Source organism: Rhinolophus ferrumequinum, chromosome 2, assembly GCF_004115265.2.
Source record: "Rhinolophus ferrumequinum isolate MPI-CBG mRhiFer1 chromosome 2, mRhiFer1_v1.p, whole genome shotgun sequence".
In the NCBI taxonomy this organism is placed as follows: Eukaryota; Metazoa; Chordata; class Mammalia; order Chiroptera; family Rhinolophidae; genus Rhinolophus; species Rhinolophus ferrumequinum.
In genome coordinates this window covers 53479602-53501662 of record NC_046285.1, presented here as the reverse complement: position 1 = coordinate 53501662, position 22061 = coordinate 53479602, and the positions used below count along the sequence as shown (strand labels likewise).

Here is a 22061-nt window from a genome sequence, read left to right as displayed (position 1 = left end):
TAGAAATGTCATAGATGCATAACATATGGTGTCCAATTGCTATGATTGGGTGTGGCTGTATAGCATAACAAGTATGTTGTTGGTCTTAGAGTCCTCCATTACAAAAATTATAATAACAAGACTGCATGTTTCGAGAAATTGCTTTCTGGGGAAAAAAACCTAATATTTGAGCAGTGCTTGAAACTGCTTCTATATTTTAATGAAACACTTACACTGAGAAGCCCCATTTTACAAATGACATAAAAGTCATTTCAGTTTTTCACATTAGTCTTTATCTGTGACCCGTCCATATCTTTCATTTCCTAAAGTTTGTTTCTATACAGCCTTAGAGAAAGTCAAGTTCAAGTGAGGGGCTTCCAGTCAGCAGTTTTGGGCAAGTGCCTGGAGCATTCTCAGGCATGTGGATCCTGAAAGCAGAGGCAGGAGGGTATGGGGTGGAGGTGGGGGGTGGAGAAATCCCAGCCAGAAATTTCACCAGAGAGACGCAGGACTTAGGTTTACTGGTGTCACCATAAGACTTAGCTTTTTTAAAAAACAAGGCATTGAAGTTTAAGGATTTTATACTTTCAATGGACCCAGACCCATAGAACCACGGGTCTGACAAATCCAATTTATTAAAAATAGAATGTTGATCTCAATGGTTTGTTTAATTTTTATTAAAGTCCCAAGGCATAGTGTCACATTTTTAACTAACTTCTAACTGAATACGAACAGTTGAGACAATCTTATTGGCTTCCAGAAGAATGAGTGAAGCCTCCTCTATTTCAACGAACACTTCCTTGTTCCTTCCCAAAGAACTGACCTAATGGGCAAGGGTCTATATTTGGGCCATATCCTAGGGATGGAGCTTTCAAAGGGGATAAAGGTCATGATTTCTTTTCTGACTTTTGCTCCCCACAAGACTTAGGAGTAAGAGAATAGGGTCTCATAGCAGCCCCAGTCTCTTTCTCTCTCTCCTGCCTCCTTGCTTCTTCTTTCTCTCTGTTTCAATATTCTCTCTTCTCCTGTAACAGCTTCCCCCAGCTTGGAGCTGAGCGATGATGGAATTTCTTTCCTCTGGTACTAACAAGCAGGCCTTTTTGCTCAGCGGTGTGACAAATGTCGAGAATTAAGGTTGGCCCTGCAGAATCACTGAGCTCAGGATGAGCATCTCTTTCCAGGTCCATGTTCAGTGATGTCACGTTTGTGGCTTGAAATCAGCCAGTGTGAGAGTAGACCCATTACAGAAATTGGCAAACTCTACCCATAAAAGCTTTTTTGTTCTTCCAGAGAGCTGGGTTACCAGCAAGGTGATTGGTCTGGCGTTAACCCCATCAGGAGGTGCCTGCTATCTCTGCTGTCAGAAAGTTTCCCTTCTGTTTTCAGAAGACTGAAAAAGGAGGCAAGAAGAGGGTGGGATGAGTAAAAAGATGAAGAGATGCTCACCAATAGGGAGACTATTAGATGGGTGGGGGATAAGGTAGGTTGTTTTTTTTTTTCTATATGGCGCTGCTACCAGGAGGTAAGAGAATTACCTCAAGTGTCCATGGACCTGTCTAGTACGGGTTCTAAGAGGGAGAGTTGTGCTGAGTTCATGAGTGAGTGAAGCTAGAAGCAGGGAACCTCCCGGAATAATCTTCTTGCTTTCTTCCTGATGCCCTCTGACAATTTCTCTCCGGGGTAGTTATCTCCCCTGATGTTCTGTTTTGCCTTTTGCTACTGAAAAGTGAAAACTATGTAAATGTGTATATTTTCCCTCTTTGTCTAGCTGCAAGGAAGTCTAAAGAGAAAGGTGTATTCAAACTCTGTGGTTTTCATCATCAGAGATTTTTGTGTATCCCCATTTCTTTATTTCTCATATTGTGCCTTTGCTTTCCATGCAAGCAAGCTCAAGGAAGTTGATATCTCTCAATCATTCAATCACATTCATTTTTTTTTTTTTAAGCTTGAGTCTTACACTAAAAAGTGAGGGGAGGAAATAGGGGTGTGTGAGGGGGGGATGCTCCACATTCTATTTACTATTTTTCCCTCCAGAAAGATAAGCTCATAAAATAAAATATGCCTATTTGTTTATAAGGAGATTATCTCCTCTATTCATATTTGGGAAGACTATGCCCATCTTACTTATTATTGTCAAGTTCTTTATTGTGTGGCCCAGATTTAAGTTTAATTCTGTATGATGTTTATTAGAGCCTGGCACTTGATAAATCAGGACAAACATGAGGTGGCAACATTGATGGGAAATCTTTCCTGTGGAAATGGTTTCCTAGACAGAGCCTATCTATATTTATCAACTAGATTTCCTAACTGCCCTAGACCAATATTTTAAAGTCTTGCGTTTAATGCTATTAAACCAATATGTGTTTAACGACTTTGAAAACTTTCTGTATTTCAATATATTAAAATCTGAAATCGTATTTAATAACACCATTTCTAAGGCATTCTGCAATGTTGTCATAGTGTAGATGCCTATTTCATTTTTCACAGTGTCCAGGCAGAGAGAAACCTTAAAAACAATAATAGGTCAGTACTTTTCAGTCTTAGCGTGCCTACGAATTATGGGGGTACTTGCTAAAAATGCAGAATTTCTTCTCTCACCGCTACCCCTAGCTCCTACCTCCTAAATCAGAATTATGGAGGTGGAGCCCCAGAATCTGTATTTTAAGTACCAGGTTGTTTCTTAGCTTGAGAATTAGTTTTTCTGCCTGACTGTGAAAAAAGGTCAGGCAGATAATGTCCCTAAAATTAGGCAAGAAAAGAAGCTGATTATTAAGACTCTGGAGAAGGCTTGCAATGCTTTCCTTTCAGAGTCACCAGAATCGACCACTTCAAATATAGATGAGGGGAGCAGGGACTCTAGCTCACTGCTAGTTCATGAGTAGCATAAGCGTTTCCTATGCTATTATGCTATGATTCCCTAACCTGTGTGCCTCTAAAGATACCATTCTCACAATCATACAACTCTTCTATGCCTCTTTTTCCTGCTAATCAGTGAATGTCTCTGTGATAGCAATGACTAGGTCTTTTTTATCCTGACTTCCCTAGTGTCTTGCAAAATGCCTGGCATGTTAGAAGCATTTAGTTCATAGATCCATCAATGCATTCAGTATTCATTCATTTCACAAATATGTATTGAGCTCCTACCATGAATCAGGCACTATTCTAGGTGCTGGAAATACGGTGGTGAATGACACAATTAATTGAACAAACACAATCTTCATCTCCAGGAAGGTTCTGTAAAGTAAAATGCAATCATAATATTATCTTTGTCTCTCTGAGGATTTGGAGGATTAAGAAGGTGATGTTTATGAAATGACTTAAGATTTTTTTTTTTTGAGGAAAAAAATTTAAAAAGACAAGACAGAGAAGACAGTTCTACAACCCTGAAAGAAAAGAGCAAATGTTATTTGGTTGCATTGTTCTTTTAGTCTTTTCTTTTTAATGAGTTTGCTTATGATGCCAACGATTTAGACAATCTCTCTGATGCCAGCAAATAAACTGGGACTATATGAAGTTCATGAAGCATTATGCCAATAATTAACTGATCACAAGCCATTTGACATCTCACTTTCTGCTGGCAAAGTTCACTAAGGGAGAACCGCAAACCTACCTGACCTCCTGTTCTTCACTGGTCAGACCCAGTCCGAATGTGTGATGGATGTCATAGCAGGAGTGGCTGTCTTCCAGCAACCTAGTGTGTGGTCAGTACAGGAACTACATTTCAGTTCACGGCACTCAACAAATCAGTGTGCTTCCATTATACTCTGATGGAGTGTTGAGAAAAAGTTGGACTTACCCAACTTTCTGAAACCTCCTCTCCAAGTTGTCCCAAACATATCTCACTTTCTGCACTTGGATACATTGTAGCTGCAATGACAAATGTTAACAGAACAGATGTCATTCACAAAGAAAAGCCTATCAGGGGAGGTGAGGGTTATTCAATGCAGGTCTTTCACTTTCCTTAATACATAACTGTAATTCCCAGCTCAGCAGTGTGATATTCAATTTTTCGTCTAATAAACATTTACATTACTCACTTTTTCAGCAAAAAAATACCATAACAATGTATCCTTAAAAATCACTTACTTTTAATTCTGGTTTCAGTACAGCTTGGTTTATGACAGAGTGGTGGTCAGCTACAAGGGGTTCTTCCGGGTTCTTGCTCACAGGAAACTTGAGTGTGGATAAGGAGAGGCAGATCACCTTCTTCCTCATATATCTTTGAAATTCATCCTAGAAAAGACAATCCAGCCCACGAAATTCTCAAGTGTTATTCAGTAAGGCACTCGATCAACCAAATACCTTCCAAGTGCTAGACTATTGGTTCCCAAAGTTTGGACTGCAGACAAGAGTATCAGTGTTATCTTGGAACTTACTAGAAATGTAAATTGTCAGGCCCACCCCAAACCTACTGAATCAGTAATTCTGGAGGTAGGGCCAGCAGTTTCTGTTCTAAAGAGAACAGAATCACCTCCAGGTGATTCTGATTCGCGCAAAATTTAAGAACCGCTGTGCTAGAGAATAAAGGAAAGATAAATTTTGCAGGAAAATATTATGTACAGAAAATAGTTTCTGGCTATCTTAAAAGGACATCTAGATATTTAAAATATCTAATTTCCCTTAAAATACATATTCTTGAAGAATTGAACAATCATTCCCATGTTATGTCTCTAAGAGTTACAATGCTGACGGCCACCAGTCTTGTGATGGTAAGAGCACTGCCCACTAGGCTGACATGGTAGAAATTTCCTCAGGCTGATATGGAGGAAATGTTCTTCATTTCTAGATCAAAATAAGAGATGGCAAAGAGATTACCGGGACAGTTTTGCCATCTCCTAGTAGGGGACAGGGAAACTCTTTAAATAAAGGAAGATCTCCAGTTCTGGGATACTGGCCTGTCATTGGTTGTGTCACAAATGCAACACAAAAAGGCATACGCACCGTTGTCCTTAGCAAGACAATATCTGCTTCTTGCAAGGGGCAAGGGATGCAACTGGCCCACACCCTCCAATGGGGTCGCCAGTAGAACAGCAGCAGAAGAGCCCCACAGGTCAGCACAGAAGCTATAAGGCAGAAGACTCTGCGGACGTTCTGGGTCTGGTAACCAAACACCTCCTGGAGAGAAAAGAAGAGATCACTCTAGTTTTCTTCTTTCACATAAACATATCATTTTGTTCCAAGAAACACAGTCTTTAGATGCAGGGGTATTGGAAGAGAAATCTGGCTTTGGCTGGTTGAATCAGATTGATTGCTTACAGCTGTCAGCTGATAGAATTTTAAAAAGGACTCATTTTACTACCCTGGCATATGAAACTAAAACATTAGACAGGAGGAGCAAGGAATGGGCAGACTTATTTGGTTCTCAATAGTCTTAAGAGTCACCTCATATTTTTATAAAATATCTCATGTTTTGGCCTAGATTTACTTTCTTTAGGTATAAGGTTTTTAAAAAAAACAAAATTCTTAATATAAATTTATTGGAGGAAGATGATACAGTCATAACAGATATGATCCACACTTCTATATCTAGCTTTATTCACATTCAGCTCTGTTTTATAATACATGATTGAGAGGGATTGAAGGTATAAATAAGTGTGCTGCTTTCTAAACCAGTAGAATGGTATAAATTAAGAGATTATCTGTGGACATGAAAGACTTTCAAAAGACAGCTTAAAGGTATCCAGAGAGTAACATGCTGAAATACTTCTACTTTTAGTAGTAGGTTAGGTAATATTTGTCATGAATTGAATAAACACTTGAGATGTGGTTTTAGGGAAAAACCAATAGTCAAAAACAATGTATTTGTTTAATTAAAGCCAATTTCTGATTCCCATCTTCTGCAATGAAGTTTCACAACTTGTTTTTTAAATTAAAAAAGCTAGATTTCCGTTATGGAAGGCAGTGTGGAGGTTCCTCAAAAAATTACGAATAGAATTACCATATGACCCAGCAATCCCTCTCCTGGGTATCTACCCCAAAAATTTGAAAACATTTATACATAAAGACACGTGTGCTCCAATGTTCATTGCAGCTTTGTTTACGGTGGCCAAGACATGGAAACAACCAAAATGTTCTTCGATAGATGAATGGATAAAGAAGTTGTGGTATATATACACAATGGAATACTATTCGGCGGTAAGAAAAGATGATATAGGAACATTTGTGACAACATGGATGGATCTTGAGAGTATAATGCTAAGCAAAATAAGTCAGACAGAAAAAGCAGAGAACCACATGATTTCACTGATATGTGATATATAAACCAAAAACAACAAAAGAACAAGATAAACAAATGAGAAACAAGAACTCATAGACACAGACAATAGTTTAGTGGTTACCAGAGAGTAAGCGGGGTGGGGGGTGGGATCAAATATATGGTGACGGAAGGAGAACTGACTCTGGGTGGTGAACACACAATGGGATTTATAGATGATGTAATACAGGATTGTACAGCTGAAATCTATGTAATTTTACTAACAATTGTCACCCCAATAAATTAAAAAAAAAAAAACTAAAAAAAAAGCTAGATTTTTCAGACACTAACATGGTAGTAACCAGCGATGGGAGATGGGGAATAAGAGTGAAGTTGTCTAAGGGTACAAACTTGTAACGAGTAATAAAATAGCCATAGAGATTTAATGTACAATATATTGAACAGAGAAAAGACTATTGTACTATAAGTATGTAATGTGATAAATATCGAAACACTGTATTACAATATATATCAAAGTAACATGCTATACCTTAAATATACACAGCATTACGTGTTAAAATTTTCCAATTAAAAAAACAACCTAGATTTTTTTGTGTATTTAGAAGACCCAGAGGGATACTGATTATGAATGACATTGTTACTATACTATTTTTTCAGGTTCTGCTGTTATCGTTGGTTTTTCTCTCTATGACTGAATTCCTGTGTCCAGATCACAGAGCTGTAATGTCAAGAAAATAGGCTTTTACTGAGTTTTTATAGTACTTTCAAATGATGGAATCTTCTGAATTTTATGCCATGCTAGATCATATTATATTAAATCTCTTGGCTTAATGTTTTGGAAAAGTTTTCAGCTTATTTTCATTACGTTTTTCTAATAAAGAACTCTGTGGTAGATGGAGATTTTAATAACAGTTGTTGAAAGTAATCCTTAAACATAGTGGCAAGCTTACAGGCTTAAGAAGCAAAGACATAAATTTGGCTCTGCTAGTTATCAGTTATGCGACCTTAGGTAAGTCGCTTCACCTCTAGGGAATCCAAATTTACTCCTCCACAAAAAAAAAAAAAAAAAAAAAAAAAATTAGCAATACGTGCCTTACACGGTTCTTATGCTCAGATGAGATAATGTCTCCTTAAGTGCTCTGCAAAGTAATAACAATTTTAAGAGCTCCTTTCTATTGCTCCTCAACACTGTCACCCACCTGGGGGGAAATGTTCATTTAGTTTGGTGATGCAGCCACTGTATTTTGAGATTGTTCATGCTAAGGTTTAAATGTAACTTAGAAAGGTGTTTATTCTGCTTTTAAGCATATTTTCAATTGGGTCTCCGTTCTATCTTCTCTCTGATTTTGGTTTTATTTGTGAATTTACTTACTTATAGTTTTATTAGACTCAAATAAAATGAATATGCCAGTTCACATATTATGTCATAAATATTCGGGTTTTTTTACTAAGTTATTTAAAGGGGCTTTTTGCCAAAGCCCAAGTGTGTATAAAATAGAAGCAGAACAATTAGGAATTTAAGTCCAGCTTATAGTGAACATGACATTCGTAAATAACTTTCCCTTTTTCTGTTCACTTATACACAGCGATGACATTGGTAATCATACTTCTGATTCCCTTCAGTTCTTTTCTATACAACATTTTTTTTTATTATAAAAGGAACTCACAATGCTAGCAAGGCTGCAAGGAAATCACTACAGCTATATACTTCTAATAACCTTATAAATTGGAATAATTCTTTAGGGAAAGCAAGGTGACAAATTGTATCAAAAATTATAGAGATGTTTCTGTCCCTTGAATCATTAATTTCACACTTAGAAATATACCCTAAGGAAATCATACATAAAGTAGAAAGCATTACCTGTAACAGCATAGCTATTGAAAGAACCAAATGATAGCTAATGGTTCAATAAGATGTGAAATATAAAACAATGGGCTATTGAGGAGCCATTAAAATCAAAGGTATGAAGTCCATGTGGACACATGGGACATTCTGTGATATAATGTTAAGTGAAGAAAAGAACAAAGAACAGATAGGATAGATGAAAAACAAATAGCAACATTATGAACTTTGACCCTACTATATCAGTAATTACATTACATGTAAATGGCCTTATTATTATACTATGATTGAAAGCAAAAATAGTCAGACTAGATAATAAAAGAAGACCCACTATATGCTACCTACAAGAGACACATTTTAAAGAAATTATTAATTAATTAAAAGAAGCAAATAGATTAAAAGAAGGAAGAAGGGGAAAATATACCATGCAAAGACTAACAAAAGAAAATTGGTATCGCTGTATTAATATCAGACAAAATAGACTTTAAGAAAAGAAATATTATAAGAAAAAGAAGTACATTTCATAAGCTAAAAGATCAACAGGGAGACATAACAATCCTAAATTGTGTGCACCTATAAATGTAGTTTCCAAATTTGTAGCGCAACATTGATAGAACTTAAATCCATTCTCATCATTGGAGATTTTAACACATCTTTCTGTTTAATTGATAAGACAAGCAAACCAAAGTTTTTTTAAAAAAATCAGTAAAAATACAGGAAGTTTGAACAACCCTATTAACTGAATTGCCCTAATTAAGAAATACAAAAAATTATAGCCCAAAATTTCATAATTTAAATTATTTTCAAGTATACATAAAATATTTATCAAAATTGACCACATTGTGTAACATAAAGTATGATGACGTTATAATTAAATTAGAAACTAACTATGGAATGGTAACTTTAAAATTCCCAAATGTTTCAAAATTAAGCAACATATTTCTAAATAATACATGTGAGTCAAAGAAGAAATTACAACAAACATTAAGAAATATTTTGAACTGAATGAAAATAAAAATTGACAATAAGAGCCCCCAAATAGAATCTGAAGGTACCTTGACAAAAGAAAGATAAATAAATTTTGTCTTTTCGGAACACTACAAAACGATAAAAAAGAATGAACTTCTGATTCACAAAACATGAATGAATTTCAGACATTATATTGAATAAATGAAGTACCATAAAACAATACACAATTTTACTTAATGAAGTTCAAGCACAAGCAAAACTAATTGATGATAGATGTCATTAAACTGTACATTTAAGATCAGTGCACTTTATTTATATAAATGTATATAAATACACCCACTGTATTTATATATGTCAATAAAAATTTTTAAAAAAGTAAATTTGTTTGTTAGACACTGTGTTCCAAACAGGTTGAAGGCATTTTAATTACTTCACTGGGATTAGATTGAGAAAGAAAAGATGGCAGCATAATATTAATATTAGAACTAAATTTTTAAAAAGAGCCAGAGAAGGGATTTCTATAGAAAATGGGAGGTTTAATGACCTCGGAAGACTGTTGCTGCTTCCTGGTGTGGATGATTGGGAAGAAGTGACTTCCATTGGAGCAGAGGTAAAAATCACATCCTTAATAACCGAGATAGGAGAAGAGGTCTGAGAATGACACTGCTTATGGCTGTGGACATCTCAGTCACAATGTCAGCGATTTTTTTCCCTGTCTGTTAAAAAATGAAGTAAGTCAGTCAGTCAGTAAGTAGATAAATAAGAACTTGTAGATCTCCTTAAGCAAAGATGAATAGAAGCACTGTTTTTGCTTCCTTGGTAAACTGGCCTCTTAAACCTTGGTAAAATTCCCTTCTAGATCTTTTCTCAGTTTTCCCAGAGGGTATGGTGCTAGGTATGAGACTTGAGGTTTGGGCTAAAAGAATCACTAGTTTATCTGGCATTTTTTTAACCAAATACTCTCAATCGGCTTGCCAATGTCTGTGTGATTCGAGCTTATCACACTGTTTCCATTTTAGCTAATGAATCTCTAGTATAATTTGATTGTTCTAAATGATAAGTTCTGCTGATGCAGTAAGAGTCACTGTAATTTCTCCTAAGTATTTATACATCCCTGGCAAAATCCACCAAGAAATGCAGAGTAGAGGAGAGATCCAGAGGCAATATTTGTACCGGAAGAAGAAGGTAAATGAATCCAGAGGTCTGACAAATGTAAAGATACTGGGAACATGAGTGAGAGGATCACAATCTCAAACCCGTTATACACAGTTTCTTGTAGCAAAGTGAGTTTTGTCACTACTACTTATGTGACCTCAGGATTTAAGTCTCATCTTCCATCTCTGTCCTTAGGGAATATTAAGAACACACCTGGAAGAATAGCTGTGAACATTGACGGTGAAAGGTGTGGAGTATAAAGCAAGCTCTCGGTCATTGTCAGCAGGTGGTTTGATAATATGTCAGTGAAATGAGTAGAGAGGTGACTATTTTAGATTTGAGTTGCAACATACGGAGTTAAAGTTGGTAATGGAAACAGGCTGTGTTCCTCAAGTGAGGAGCCCAGACCTGCCACCACCTAGTAAGAGTTGAGTTGAACAGCACAGCAGTTGTGCCCAACTCGAATTGCATTCTAAGCAGTGATGTCCCTTCACGTTTTTGTTTCCCACTAGAATTCTGTAGTCCAGATACCAGAAGAGGTACCACAGCCCTAATGATCTTTATGTAGGCCCAGAGTAGGTGTGCATGAGGAGTAACAAAGAAATATGCATATGCCTTTTGACAGAGGTTGTTGCCTATGGTCATAATTTAGAGCCCTATCTAGGTCTATTGGCAGAAACTTCTAAACTTCTTTTTTTTTAATTAAATGTATTGGGATGACAATGGTTAGTAAAATTACATAGGTGTCAAGTGTGCGATTTTATCATACATCATTTATACCCCATCCCAGTGTCTTCTAAAAGCTATCACTTTCATTTCCTGCTCCATCGCTTACTGGTTAATGTGATCTTGGTAGACGATTTAAATTCACTGAACTTTAGATTCCTCATGTGAAAAATGTGGCTGGTTGTAAAACACAACAGAAATAATCGCGTGTAGCAGTTAAAAGCTGGGGATATGGCACAAGAAAACCAAGTTCAAATCATATCTCTACCATTTAACCACAAAAATAATCTTGGGCAATCCACTTTACTTCTTCTGATAACTCAGTTTCTTCCTCCACAAATGACAACAATAACTGTCTTCTAGGTTTGTTGTGAGAAACTAATGAGATAATATATTTAGATCCTGAAACATTTTGAGCACGTAATATGCGTTAAGAATTAATATTAGCTCAGGTAATATATAGTTCAACAAAATTTCCGTAGATTAAAAGTGACGAGTCCCATTGGACTCATTGTGAAATGATGTGACCACAGGCAATATTCAGACCTAACGTTATTTGCCAAAACCCTATGTTGTAGTTCTAAACATGATTGATCCAATGACTTAAATGGAATTTTTGCTTTTCCATAGAGCACGAACTATCAAAATTGAAGTCCAATACAGACTAAAAAGAAAACTGCTCACCTTTGTAATATGTGAAAACTGAGAGAAGGACTTTCAGATAAACAAATTGACTAAAAATTTAACTAGATGTAGTAACTCTATACATGAGTGTGTATGCATGCACACACACACACACACACAGCAGCACAATCAGACTTCACTTGTACAGGAGTAAAACAGTATAATAGAACATCCTCCCTCTGATATTATACAACATGACCTTGTAAATGTTGGCTAACCGACCCTCAGTTTCCTCAGTTGTAAAATGGATATCTGAGTGGCTAGCTCATAGGGATTAAGTGAGAACATATATGAAGTTCTAGCACATAAATGGCACTTTTTAAAACATTTCCCTTTCTTTTCTTTATAAGTATCTCTTACAGTTGCCACCAAAGATAGCACCAATTGGCTAAATTCCTCAGGAAAGAAGAAGTATAGGGTGCAGATTCATCTAAACGTGTTTTCTTCCCCAAATTCTCTTTTGGGGAATCTTCTTAGCCTTATGGTGCTATCCCCTGGGGTCTCTACCTGTCCTTGTTCCTGAATTGTCATTGCATCTGAAGCCCTAGCATTTATGCACAACTGGTCTTGTCCTTTTTAGGTCCTTTTTAGTTTTTGTAAAAAGGAACAGGTCCTTTTTAGTTTTTGTAAATCCTTTTATTCTTATATTCACCATTGTGTGTTTATCCGAATATATTTGTTGTGTATCTGTCATGCACAGGCAAAGTAATGTGTGCTTCGAATCCTTGCAATGGATATTTTGGGTCATAGTTCATAACACTTTACTCAAACAAAGATTCTCACAGCATAAAGTTTTACATTTATTTACTCAACCAAGACATAACATAAATAACTCTCAGTATTACAATTACCTTCTGTGAATGGCAATGCCAGTTTTTTTCTATGACGTGTTAGGCCTTTCCATGGTGAAAAGTTCCAATAACCTTAGAGTAAGTTCGCTTTTTCTATGTCGGCCAAAAATTTCAGTCCCTTGAATCACGGCCTAGGAGATAATATCTCTGTGCCCTTTCATGAGGCTAGAATTCATCATGTTTTATCTTCTTTTTTTTTTTAAACAACAATCACAGCACCAAGTTTCTATTCATTATTCACAATCTACCCTTTGTTGTTGTTTTTATCTGGACATGGCAAATTGTGTTAGATAGTGGGGCATTCTTAAAATTCTGATCTTTTATCTCTAAGTCTGCCATGTTTCAAGGTTCTTTTCTTTAATGCAAAGATAATAGTGTCTGTATTGATGGATTGTGTTAGTGTGGTTGTTGTTCCTCACTTTCTATTACTGGTTTGGCTTGGCAGCATGTAGTAATTCCTGTTAGTTGTCACTAATTACCGAGCATTGTTAATTACAGTTTTCTATATTTTGCCCTGCATTCATGCCATGCAGTGACTTCTGAGTGGCGTACAATGTTTTGAGTCACTTTCACTTTTGTCTGTATTTGACAATAAGAACTAACTTTTCTAGCATGGTGACCTTGTAGGTTCCTGGCCCTAATTCCATCTATGTGTGTGTTTGGGGTGGGGGGGCTTCCCACACAAGGCCATGCAATTCTCAGACACAAGCTGGATGCCCTACAATTCAACTCCATTCTGATACTATCTACCTGAAGATAGCATCAGATTCCACAGGTTGAGGGCTCAGTCCTATAAGACTACCCTGCCCCACCCCCAATTCCAGACACAAGTCACAAGTCCAGGTTGTTACCCACACTTCTGACCAACTGGCTACAAATTGGAGGTTCCCATGATGCCCTCCTTGGGTTCAATTAATTTGCTAGAGCAGTTCACGGAACTCAGGGAAACATTTTACTTACTAGATTATTGGTTTGTTCTAAAAGTATATAATGCAAGAACATCTAGATGAAAGAGTTGCATAGGGAAAGGTATGGAGACAAGGTGTGGAGAGTCCATGTCCTCTCCGGAACAACACACTCCCAGCACCTCCACATGTTCACCAACCAGAAAGTTCTCTGAACCCCGTCTTTTGGGGGTTTAATGGAGGCATCATTGCATTGGCAATATTGATAAATAATTGGCCATTGGCAACTGATTCAACGTCCAGCCCCTCTCTCCTCCATGGAGTCCAGAGGCGTGGGACTGAAAATTCCCACCTCCGATCATGTGGTTAGTTCTCCTGGCAACCAGCCTCCATCTTTAGGTGCAATCCAAAAGTCACCTCATGAACATATCAAGACACCTTTGTTGCTCCTATCACTTAGGACATTCCAAGGATGTTAGGAGCTCTGTACCAGAAATGGGAACGAAGATCAAATTACGTTTTATAAATCACAACATCACAGTGACTTAGTTAATAATACTGTATTATATAGTTGAAAGTTGCTAAGAAGGTAGATCTTAAAAGTTTACATCACAAGGAAAAAATATTATAATCATGTGTGGTGATAGGATGTGAACTAGACTCCTTGTGGTGATCATTTCCAATATATACAAATGTTGAATCATTATGTTGCACACCTGAAATCAATTTAATGTTATATGTCATTATGTTTCAATCAAGAAGGAACTAACATTTCTTGAGCACTTATTTAAGGGCCATTTAGTTCTCACAACAACCCTATAAAGTAGGTATTATTATTTACTAAAATAGGTATTATTATTAATAATAGTTATATATTATTATTTGTAGGTCAAAGAAATTGAGTCTTGAAGATATTCAAAATAATTATTGAAATAGTCCAACCTATTAAAATTTCCCCTTATGCTTTCTTTCTGAGTAAGAAACGCCCTTCTTTCTTTAGCAGTGTGAGTCAAAACACTGTACCAGTGAGATAAACAAGTCACTCACAGCTACAGGCATTCCCATAAAGTCAGATGGTAGTAGTATAACAAAAGAGCTAGCATGTAGTCTTCCTGGAAGTAAAAGTCCAGCTAAGGACCCTTGTTTGATGAGGCTAATGGTAGAACAGCACTAAGTGTGGGTCAAAAGAAAATGAGATGCAGGGGCTGATTAGCAGGGACAATTTCTGGAACCGGAATTTGCCCTAAGCCAAGGACATGGGACAACATGCACATTCTTTTGAAGTTCATTTGTGCAATAAGAGCATCACTAAACAGCAGGGGTGTCTCAGAGATCGTTTGGTTCAAAATCTTCTCTTGGCAAAAACATCTGTACACTGTACTCCGCAGTGAGCATCTATTGTCTGATTAATACAGGCTGCCCACTACCTTGCAAGGCTGTGCCTTCTCTTGTTGGACAGCTGTGATGGTGTATTATTAACAGTGTGCTATTGCTGCATAATAAACTTAGTGGCTTAAAGCAACACAAATTAATTATCTGCCAGTTTCCATGGGTTAGGAGTCTGGTTATCTGTATCCTCTACTCAGCCTCTCACAAGACTGAAATCAGGGTGTTGCCTTGGCTATACCCCTTCTGGAGATCAAGGACCTCTTTGAAGGTCACATAGTTTGGGGCACGATTCCATTGCTTACAGCTTTAGGACAAAGGCCCCTATTCTCTTGTTGATTGTCAGCCAGAAGATATTCAGTTCCCAGGGCTCAGAGACCACGCAGAGTTCCTTGCACATTGAATCTTCCATCTTAAAAGATGCCATAGAAAACCTCCCTTTAACCTCCCTTTAAATCTCTCTGACTTCAGGAAGGGCCCCGGGTCTTTTCTGGGGTCACATGATAAGGTCGGGCTCACCCAGACAATCTCCTTTTGGTTTCACTCATCTGCGTCCATGTTGATTACATCTGTAACATAATACAATTTTTTTTGTTTTGTTTTGCCACGTAACATAATACAATCACAGGGATTATAGCTCGTCATATTTACAGGTTCCTCCCACTCAGCTAAAGGAGACCATATAAAGAAAAAGGTCACTGGAGAGGTGTCATGTTAAGATTCTGCCACCACACATGGTTAGGAAGTTTTTCTATAAGCAAAACAAATCAGATTGGAATCTGCCGACCTCTCCTCTGTTCTCCGCATCAGCCGTTCAACTATTCGAAGACAACCACCACAGTTGTTCTTTGGGGGAACTGTTCCCAATGTCTTAAACAGTTCTTATTCGTGATATCCAGATAACTCTTCAAATACCCTGTACTTCTTGTATGAATCTTGGAATTAAATATAACTTCCTAGAGGCTTCATAAATAGTACACAGTATAGCAGAACTATTATTCTGTTCTGCAGAACAGACTTATATTAAGACTTCAAAGGACTAATGTTTTATAGGCATATCATATTGGCAGCTAAAATGCAGCTGTAACCAAACAAAGCGCTTTAGTTGCTTTTTCATGAGCATCTACTAAGCCCACGTCATCGATACCTTCATCTTATACTTTGGTGATAACTTAAAAACTCAAGGCCTAATACACAGATTAGGTGTGTTAATGTTCTGAGGCTTAATGCACCACATTTTGCCAATTTCTCTCCTACAATCCAGCCCAGAGAACATTTTGAACCTTGATTTTGTCACCTATATTGTTATCTCTCCTTCATAGTGACATGTCATTTGAAGATTAGGTAAATTTGCCTCCATCCAACCTGTTAATATAAATTAGACTGAAGACAAGAGAGAGCCAATAGGGCTTACTTTTTCATTTTCAATTTGAATCTTTTGAGTGTTTTTGTGTGTTTTTCGTGTCCTTTAATGGAAAATGAGAAGTACATGACATTGTTTAAAATAATTCAGATGTTCAAAGCTCCTGACTTTTCTTACCAGCTCTTCACACGTCATCTGCTTTTGCAGTGGTAGACTTGAAACAATTATCATTCCCTGAGTTTAATCAAAGAGGGGAAATAAATATTCTCAACATCAATTTCACTTAATATATGTATTCCTGCATTTTTCAAATTACACATCGTAACTCCTGACTCCCTGCATGTAAATGAACCCTTTATATTTTCATAGCACTTTCTGAATTTCATAAGTGACTCTCTCAAAACTTGTAAGTCACGAGGGGTAAGTGATGTCATTCTCAGGAGGTCTAGCAAGGTCCAAAAAGGTGCACATAACTACACCGTTAGCAGTGGAGCCTTGACCAAAGCGCAGATCTTAGAGCGCAGAGCTCCTCCACTTTTTCCCAGGGAAAAAAAAAAAAAAAAAAAAAAAAAAACGTTATCATGAAGTGAAGTGCTCTCCTATCAAACGTGTGTCCTCCACACTAAGGAGCTATTTTAGGGGCTGCCCCTACTTGTAGTTTTGACACTTAGTCAATGGGTGTCTGTACAGAGAAGGGGCTCCAAAGGAATGGTTGAGCTTTGTAACTGATCTGAACAAAGCAGTACTTTTTTCTCAGTGGCAGGATCGAGACCATCTCCAGAGAGTAAATGCAGCAACGTGTGGCCAGAGAGGACCCCAAAACAGAGGCTGATATATACGTAGTGTGGCTCCAGATGTGCCTGGCTAAGGAGATATATAATGACTTTTTTCCTCCCAGAAGGGTAATAATGATAAAACAATAACTTTTATTCATTGAGTACACTGAGAAGCACCCACCCTTTCCTCTGGTGGTGCCATGGGACAGTAGTCATGAGAGAACCTGTGCGCATGGGCACACATGGAGGATGCCATGTCTACATGAGAGGAGCACACTGTAATGTCCCTCTTAGAGATTCAGAAAGAACCCTAACACTTAGCTGTAAGAGGCCCTGCTATTCTCTGCCTATGTTTCACCTAGCATTTCTCAAACCCAATTGATAGGGAGAAAAAGGAGACTTTTTATATAATACCTATTAACAATATTATTCTGCAAAAGATATTTTTGGAAAGGTTGTATTATCTCCTGTAATCCTCACCTCAATTCTGAAGGGTAGGTATTGCTACCTGCATTTCACAAGTGACTCAGAGAGGTTAAATAACTTGCCTTAGAGGACGAGAACCCAAGTCTGCCTGAGACCAAATCCCTTTCCGTTAGGCACTGAGCTGCATAGCCTGAAGGCTCCATGCTTATTTAAGGTCTGGTGTTGTGAAGGATCCTGAGGGCTATTAGTGAAGCTGTGGGTCCTGAGAAGCCCTCAAGAAAAGATAAGAAAAGCTGACTGTGATTGGAGCAGCTGATGAAATGTCTGGGCAGGGCAAATTTTCAGGAAAAAGACTGGTGAAGGAAACAGAGACTATTGGAGCGAGGTAGTACTGGGGAGGGTAGAGAGTGGCAGGGAGGCCCATAAAGGCCTGTACAGTGAGGATATCTATCACATGGGCTGTCATGAGGGTGACATAAAACACTGTCAGTACCTAGCACCGTGCCCGGCACAGTATTAGCTGTTCCCCCTCCTGGAAGAGTGAGGGCCAGAGAACAGGAGACAAGAATGAAAAAACGGTTCAATTCTGGAGGCTAGTTCAATGCCTTATATCCATGCTGAGCTCAGCAAAATGACCCAGGACTACACCTGAATAATCTCACAGGCCCTCCCGCCCTCGTAGGTTCTTTGTGGGTATTTGATTGAGGGAATTTATCACTTGCCCAAACAATGTGTAGCCTTCCCTGCAAGTCCTCTCACACAATCACAAGTGATTGTTCGCTTAAAATGATGAATGCAAGCAGAAGTCGAATTAGGCCATGGGGAACTTTTGGGAAAGTAAGAACAAGGGGAGAGAGGTTGTAAAAGTCACAAACTGATTGTCCCCAAAGGCTGGGACTAGACCATGCCTGGGTTTAGTTTGGCCTACTGATTACTAAAATAAATAAATACATAAATAAATGAATAAATAAATACATAAATACATAAATACATAAATAAATGTTTTTAAAATGTATAATAAGCATTTATAATTCAAATAAGCATACTGATTTCTGGCTCCCTTTTCAAACTGTAAAGATCTGAGAGCACTGGGTCTGTTGCCTTACAGGACAGCAGTTGCCTAGAGGGAGGTAGAAGCTTCCATTTAGCTTGTACACCTAGGTAGCCCGTTCCCTCCAGGCCTACCTAAGTCACCAAACATTCTGATCCACTTGAACAGGATTTGCATCTGTGCTCTCTGCCCAAGCTCACACAATTTATGAAGGAGAAACTGATAGCCACCTCCCACTCCCCAGCATGCCCTGACAGCATACTGGAATTCTAATAGAGTTTTGTGGTGGATGTCTCTAGAAGTGTTTGATCCCCAACAAAAAGGAAACTGTGGTGCCTGGCCTGTTATTTAATGCTTTGATACCCATGGTCCCTCTGTGATTAAAAGAAATAAAATAGTGGACTATAAACTTTACAAATACAGCACCTAGTTAGAGAAAAATAAAAAACAACCGAAGATTTTTATGGACACTCATCTACATGTTGAAAAAAACATCAAAACTGGAACAGAGTTCTTTGGCAATGAAGCCAGGTGAGTAGGTTTTCATTCTTTGATCCTTTCAGTCTGAAGATTTTAGAGCACTGTACCGTTGTCAAGATCAGTGTGGTACAATAATGGGAGCCACCGATGTGAGCCATGTTTGTAATGTAAACTCCCCGGCAGCCACATTAAGGAAGTAGAAAGAAGCAAATGAAATTAATTTTCATAATATATTTTATTTAACCCCACAAATCCAAAACATTATCATTTCCATGTGTAATCAAATATAAAAATTAATGAGATCGTTTACACTTTTTTTTTTTTTACTAAGTCTTCAAAATCCTGTGTGTATTTTGCACTATACTGTATTTCATTTCATACTAGCTACGCTTCTAGTGATCAAAACCCACATGTGGACAGGACTGCCATATTGGACAATATAGATTTAGATGAAATCAATTAATTTCCTTAGGTTAACAAACAAGGGTAGGTGGAGAGAGAGTGGGTATGTACTTCCCATCGAACTCACAGGCAGCTGGGGAGGCCACGCAGGAAACTGACACCCTTCTAATATGTGAACCCTATCTCTGAGTTTCTTTCTGCCCACCCCACCCCCAGGCACGTCGTCTGTCCCATCCCCCTTCGCTCTTTGTCTCCCTTTCTCATTGCCTAACTAGAGACACTTATAGTGTGAACAGCCTGTTATGTCACTTGCAGTGTGACCAGCCTGAGGTGTAATGGAAGCAGTTGGCTGGATTCCCAGCCTGTCCCTTACAGGCTGATGACCTTGGCCAAGTGATTCAACCTCCTTGGTCTCATATTTCTTTTCTATGAAATTGGATTAATTCCTTCACTGAGTTCTGAAGATCAAATAAAATAACAAAGGTAAACTCGTCAGCACCAAATAGACACTGTAGAAATTTGTGAGATTTCTGTGATTGTTTTTCAAGATTTATACATGTTTGGTGGAAGAGGCAGTGGGGGAAAAAAGAACTGGAAGAACTCTTTAAAAAAAAAAAAAAAAAAAACATGCTAATTCCCAAGCCATACTCTCTTCAGTAGTTGGTGCTTAAAACTTCTCTCTGCTCCTAGCATGACTTCAGGCCAAAGCACACTAAGCCTAACTTATACAGTCATACCAAAAACATAAGAATAAAAAAATTTTTAAAAAGCTTCAGGTTTTGCCTGAGTTTGTCCAATTACATGGAAACCCAAATGATAAGGGTCGGGGGGAACACCTCAATGCGGGAATGTACCTGATTACTCTGAAAAATGTCTGAGGAAGAAGCACGCAATCCGATGCATATGAGGGTGGCAAGACCCCCATATTCTAGAAGACACACTGTCTCAGCCTCTGCAGGTTCTTCCACGATAAAACTGTGCCCTGGGATTTCAGCCTTACCAGACTGAAGTCTCTCCGAGCCCTGAAGCCAGCACCACCTACCTCCGTAGCTCCTGCCCAAAGCCTCTGGTACTCTGAGAAGACTGTAATAGAAGGAAGGAAAGACTCACCAGTTCGTTCTCTTCTCCTTGGTTGAGCAAAGCCCTGTGGTCCTGCTTGCTTTTCTCCTCCATCTAAACCACACCTTGTAGCTAACTCCTTGGGGAAAATGTCAAAACCACCAGGCTCATGTGAACTCAACAGTCACTGCTTGTTATTGCAGTTCTCAGGTGCTTAAAAACCTCTCAGCACATACCTCACCTATTAGGCTAACAAAGGCAAGAGGAAGTACTCTCCTCAGTGGCAGGATTGATCTGCTAATCTACCTGCTGTTGAGTGTTGCTTTTTCCTTCCTAATAGTTGTTTGCTGAGTTAGAAGTGAGTGCTTTCAGACTTAATTGTTGAACTAGAAAGACAAATAATTTCCTGTTCTGTTCATAAATGTCTCAGCCAATGAATGGGAATGACTTTGCTAAACACCTGAGACAACAGGATTATTAATCAGGGAGAAATGAATAAAATCACCATAGACTTTGAAGAAGTAGTAAGCATATTGGGGGTGACAATGAGAACTAAAGAACGACAGGTTGGCTCCTGACTGAGAATCTAAGAATCATTTTGGAATCAGAAAAATCTGAAGTCCAGTCCCTGCTCTACTGATAACCCTGGACAAGTAACTTAGAATCTGAACTTTAGGTTTCCTTGTTTAATGTCAATGATAATAATTATAGCTTTGATATGAAGATCCAAGATGATCTTTGTAAAAGGCCAACTCTACTTCCCTTCACACTCAATAAGAGATAAATAATCATCATCACAATAATCATAACAGTAATCAAGAAGAGGCAAACTTTTAAATAGTAAACTACAATAATAATAATTTGATTCCTTTCATTTTCCCTTTTTAGTTTACAAAAAGTTTCCAAATAAGTAAATTATATGGAGGGGATAGAACCTAAGAAGGGTGAATATTGGGGGTGTCATCTAAATTTCCACAATTGTATAATCTTCATTATATTGGATATTTTAAATTGCATATTTTCATCACAAAATAGGTATACTGTGATCCACTCAGGAGTTGGTTAATTTGTTTACAATAAAAACTGTTATCACTTTATTGCCTTCGTATGGCATCTAGTCCACTGAACAAAATCTTTGCCACTTTGACCATGGAAGAAAATTAACTAGGAATTAAGATCACTAAAGGATGATACTTGACTCTTTGAACCACTTGGCATAGTTGTTAGTTGCCTTGATGGGGAACCAGTGCTGTCCTTGAAGTTCAGGAGAATTCAATTGCTCTCTGGCCCAGAAGTGAGTGGCTGATGATGCCCATAACTAAAGAAAAATAAACAGATGTTGCCTTTTAAGTAGCACCAATCTAAAGTAGAGCTCAGATTTGGAGACAAGAGTGCCGGAGTTTAGTAAAAATCTAATAAAAGACTTGAGGGAAAGTCATCATTCACTTCTTACCAATCAGTTATTCACTGATATTTTTGCTACAAGAACACCTACTTTATCTGGGCAGAATAACTTCAGATAAAGCACCAATGAGGAGTTATGATTTGTGCAAGAGTGGGCATGTGGCTGCAGTCTCAACAACAACATACAAAGCAAAGACAGCTGGGGTAGGGAAAGATTAGCCGATTGATGAAAGAGAGAACTTTTTTCTATCCTTTCCGGTCTTCCTTTCTTCAAAAGTGATGTATGAGGAAGCAAGGCTTGGAGCAAGACAGTCATCTTTAGATCATGAGGAGGATAAAAATCTCCATGTTAATGGTAGTGGACGGAGAAAAGGATAAATGAGCTTAG

The 22061-nt window shown here is 37.9% G+C and overlaps 1 protein-coding gene across 1 annotated transcript in view; it reads right to left on the bottom strand.

Moving 5' to 3' along the window:
• ATP13A5 (ATPase 13A5) overlaps window positions 1-20457 on the bottom strand; it is a 103274-nt gene extending 82817 nt beyond the window's left edge. The window contains exons 1-5 of the mRNA XM_033131583.1: window positions 20321-20457; window positions 4921-5094; window positions 4066-4212; window positions 3776-3846; window positions 3590-3670 (exon numbers count right to left, since the gene is read on the bottom strand). Coding sequence (XP_032987474.1) covers window positions 3590-3670; window positions 3776-3846; window positions 4066-4212; window positions 4921-5094; window positions 20321-20383 — 536 coding nt within the window. The 5' untranslated portion in view covers window positions 20384-20457. The remainder of the gene's footprint in view (window positions 1-3589; window positions 3671-3775; window positions 3847-4065; window positions 4213-4920; window positions 5095-20320) is intronic.
• Between the last annotated feature and the right edge of the window lie 1604 nt (window positions 20458-22061).